Source organism: Fragaria vesca, linkage group LG1 (genome assembly GCF_000184155.1).
Source record: "Fragaria vesca subsp. vesca linkage group LG1, FraVesHawaii_1.0, whole genome shotgun sequence".
Taxonomy (NCBI): Eukaryota; Viridiplantae; Streptophyta; class Magnoliopsida; order Rosales; family Rosaceae; genus Fragaria; species Fragaria vesca.
Genome location: NC_020491.1, coordinates 19,596,677 through 19,601,053, shown reverse-complemented (window position 1 = coordinate 19,601,053; position 4,377 = coordinate 19,596,677). Strand labels below are relative to the sequence as shown.

At 41.4% G+C, this 4,377-nt stretch overlaps 1 protein-coding gene across 1 annotated transcript; it reads left to right on the top strand.

The window, feature by feature from the left end:
• Nucleotides 1-1,081: 1,081 nt before the first annotated feature.
• LOC101304430 lies at nucleotides 1,082-3,867 on the top strand. Its single transcript, XM_004289464.1, has 5 exons — nucleotides 1,082-1,758; nucleotides 1,876-2,508; nucleotides 2,619-2,870; nucleotides 3,179-3,302; nucleotides 3,481-3,867. Exons 1-5 carry the CDS (start codon nucleotides 1,082-1,084, stop codon nucleotides 3,865-3,867), a joined length of 2,073 nt encoding a protein of 690 aa, XP_004289512.1.
• The last annotated feature ends 510 nt before the right edge of the window (nucleotides 3,868-4,377 follow it).

Genomic DNA, 4,377 nt, shown 5'->3' with positions numbered 1-4,377 from the left:
TATCGACGCTGATATTCAACCAGAGAGTGACGATGAGCGTGAGCGATTGAAAGTGACAGCAACGCCGAGATTGAACCACAGATCAACTTCGATCGACTGAGATTAGGGCAGAGAGCGATTTCTTGCTCAACTGGGATTTATCTGCATGCGGAGAGCGACGAAGTCGACATATATTTAACGAGAGAGCGACGTGGCCTGATTGATGGAATCACGAAGATCGTGAAGAACCCTAAACCAGAGATCGTTATCGAGTGTTAGAGAGAGATAGAGAGAGTGGGAGAGGTGAGGGTTCGGTTGATCGTGGAGAGTGGGAGTCTGGGAGAACGTGGTTTATTTTTTTTTGAACATCAGAGAGAACGTGTAATTAATTAATGCAATAAGGGTATAATATTAATTGTTAGAGGCGTTAAAACATTAATATGGGTTACTCAACAGTTTTTCATTGAAATGGACTTTAAAATTCTTGTTTTTAGTAAATGTTTATTTCCCAACAAAGTGTGTGTGTGTATATTTCTCTTGTCTTTATTTTATTCACGTATTTTTTTATTATATATTTTTGTTTCCTGTTATTATAGTGTACAACATAGACAAGAGCTGGATGCAATTAAGGAGGGGGTCCCCAGTTTATATGAGAGGCATTTTTGATTTTCTTGAGTTTGTGCGTCTACATAGTCCTCCAGACAAAGTTATTCATATATGTCCGTGCAACAAATGTCTCAATCGGACATCAGTAACATATGAAGACATGTATTCTCACTTGGCACTAAACGGTATTTGTCCTAGTTATACCACATGGACATGGCACGGCGAAAATCAAGTTCAAATGCCTACACTTGCAGAAATTCAAGCACAACATAATCAGCAGGCAAAATCTTCCAATGCTAGTTACGGGGACCCTGCTGTGATGAACCTCTTAAACGATGCCTTCTCGTTCGCCGCCTCAGGATATCAGTAAAATGTTGTTTATGACAACGCCCCTGACACGTTCCCTAATGTCTCCCACGTTGACTACAACAGGCTTGTACGGGAAGTACAAACCCCATTGTATCCTGGCAGTGAGCATACTGTGTTGGGTATCGCCATGGAGCAAATGGAGATAAAAAACAAGCGAGGAAAGACTAACGCATGTTTTGATGACGATATTGCACTTATGAAGAAAGTTCTTCCTAAAGGTAACTGTTGTCTGGAAAATTTCGACCAGGTAAAAAGCATGTTGGCTGACCTCGATCTTGATCACCAGAAGATAGACGCTTGCGTCAATAATTGCATGTTGTATTACATAGATAACAAGGATGAAGTTGAGTGCCTACACTGCTATGAGCCAAGGTATGAAGCTTCCACTTCATCTAAGGAGAAAAAGCCCATTCCTAAGAAGGTTCTTCGTTACTTCCCGTTGGGTCCTCGTTTGCAACGTCTGTACATGTCTTCACATACGGCCAAACATATGAGATGGCACCAGGCAAGGCACCAAGGAGAGGAGAGCATAGATCCGGATAATCTCACACACCCCGCAGACGGGGAGGCTTGGAAGCACTTTGACCGTTCTTTTCCCGAATTTGCTGGAGACTGTCGAAATGTCAGACTCGAACTTACAACATACGGATTCAACCCTACTAGAAACATGAATTTGTCTTACAGCATTTGGCCTGTGATAGTATTTATGTACAATCTACCTCCCAACATGTGTATGAGGAAAGAGTACAATTTCCTTACGCTTATGGTTCCAGGGTCGTGTTCTCTAGGAAAGTGCTTGGATGTGTACATGAGACCATTAATTGACGAGTTGCAGAAGTTATGGGAAAATGGACTCCCTACTTTTGACAGGCATGGTCAAACTTCATTCATGATGAAAGCAGCTGTTATTTGGACCATCAGTGATTTTCCAGCTTACGAGATGTTGTCTGGCCAACAAACTAAGGGGTACAAGGCTTGCCCGGTATGCATAGATGGCGTCAATTCTAGTTGGCATGCCGAAAAAATGTGTTTCTTGGGATCTCGTAGACATCTTCTCGAGGATCATGAGTGGCGGTGGGATGCTGATGCATTTAATGGGACTGAGGAGCATAATCTGAAACCCCTAGGGAGGTCTGGTGAGTGGATTTTGGAGAGGCTTCACCAGCACTGGTACAGATATTTGAGCACGAGTAAAGAAGTAACTAACTTGAATCCTCCCACGCCTGATGAGTTTAAGTATTGGACGCACAAAAGTGTATTCTTTGAATTGCCTTACTGGTCGACCTTGAAAATCAGACACAACTTGGACGTCATGCACATAGAGAAGAATGTTTGTGGCAGCGTTCTTGGAACAATTCTGAATCTTAAACATAAGAAAAAAGACACCCCCAAAGCCCGTGTTGATCTTAAGATGATAAGTATACGCCCCCAGCTATGGCTAGTAGAGAGCAAAAAAACAAAAAAAGCCATAATGCCGAAAGCAGGCTACATAGTCCATCCTCAAAAGAAGGCAGAAGTGTTTCAGTGGTTTGGAAACGTTAAGTATCCTCATGGGTATGCAGGGAATATCGCTCGATGTGTTAAGATGGGGGAAAATAAGATTAGTTGGTTGAAGACTCATGATGTCATGTTTTGCTGCAACATCTTCTTCCCGTGGTCATTAGACCGTATTTGCAGAGTGATGTGGTTGACACGTTAGTGGCTTTGTCAAAGTTCTTTCAGAGGATATGCGCTAAAGAGCTTAAAAAGTCTGATGTTCGGTCATTGCAAGAAGACATTGTGTACATCATGTGCAAGCTGGAGAGGATCTTTCCCCCCACTTTTTTTGACATCATGATTCACCTCATGATCCACCTTCCCGAACAAGTGTTGCGTACTGGTCTGATACAGTATACCTGGTGCTATCCAAATGAGAGGTACGTATGCACTCATATTTATTCTAATTAATCATCCTTTCAAATTAAGATAAATGGTATTTTAAATATTTATTATAAGAATTGCATATATATTTGTTTTGCAGGCAATTGGGGGATTTCAAGAAGAAGAACAAAAACAAACGTTTCCCTGAAGGGTCGATCACGGCGGCATACATTCAGGCTGAGTGCGTAACTTGCTGCAGCGCATATCTCAATGATGAAGACATAGTGGGAGAATCCTCTGGAGCGGGTAGTAGCTGGCAATTCGATCTATCAGTTGTTTCCAACGATGTTGAACCGTATGGCAGGTTAAGTAATTCTGAAAGATTAAGTAATGATGAGAGCAAAGAGGCTCATTGGTGTGTCCTTCAACATTGCGAAGAAGCCGAGCGATACTTCAAGTCCCATTTGGAAAGGCAGTATGGTAACGAAGTCATACACAAGAGAGATTTTCTTGATTTCTATCGATATGTATATATGATACAGAAATTAAATATATGTTGCTTTGTGATGTTACATAATATAAATATATATGATGTTACATAAATTAAAGATATGTTGCTTTTTGATATTACATAATATAACAACGTTGGTATTAAAATTGTTACAGATGATGCACATTCAACAGCAGTTTCCTGCTTCTTACGACCCGGAGTTGCACTTGTTGGCTGGAGGACCCCAAAGCCACAGAGTTCGTGCTGGATGTTTTGTGAACGGTGTTAAGTTTGTGACGTCAGAACGAGATGAAGGCCATGTCAACCAAAACAATGGAGTCATGGTTGAGGGTCTGGGTTTCAACTACTACGAGGTTCTTGTCAGTGTCATCGAACTAATCTATGGCAACCGTATGCCAGTCGTGTTGTTCAAGTGCAAATGGTTCAATACTGACCTAACTAGACGGAGGAGTACAATTCTGGATCGTGGCTTGTTATCACTGGACTCAAACAGTGTATGGTATGAGAATGAGCCGTTTATTCTTGCCACCATGACGAAATAAGTGTTTTATCTTGATGATCCGGCTATGGGTGAGGGTTGGAAAGTGGTGCAGGTGATGTCATATAGGAATATTTGGAGTGCAGCTACACTGGGAGGGGATGATGAAAGTGGGCCCAATGAACCAATAACAACTGATCAACCGAATGAACCATATCAAGAGGATTCTCCACATGTAGTCCCTGATACTGAGGATATTTGTGTCAACAACCAACACGGTTCGGCTATCATAGGTTACCTTCCAGTTACACTATCTGAACTGAACTCGCTACAACCTCGCATCCCCAATCATGATGACAACGGCTTCATAGATGACGAATACATAGAGGATGATGAGTATTCTGGCCAAACTGAGGATGATGATGATTCGGACGACTCTGATTATCATGAGTGTGATTAGTATATATTACGACTATTGTACGATTAATATATAGTATGATTATTCGGACGACTCTGATTATCATATGTATTTTTAAATTTATAATTAACCACGTACGTACGTACGTCAAACCAT

Coding starts and splice junctions, on each gene's coding strand:
- LOC101304430 (XM_004289464.1), top strand. CDS start 1,082: ATGGAGCAAATGGAGATAAAAAACAAGCGAGGAAAGACTAACGCATGT. Junction 1,759..1,875: donor CTAGGAAAGTGCTTGGATGT/GTACATGAGACC, acceptor TTGGACCATCAG/TGATTTTCCAGCTTACGAGA. Junction 3,303..3,480: donor AAAGGCAGTATGGTAACGAA/GTCATACACAAG, acceptor AAATTGTTACAG/ATGATGCACATTCAACAGCA.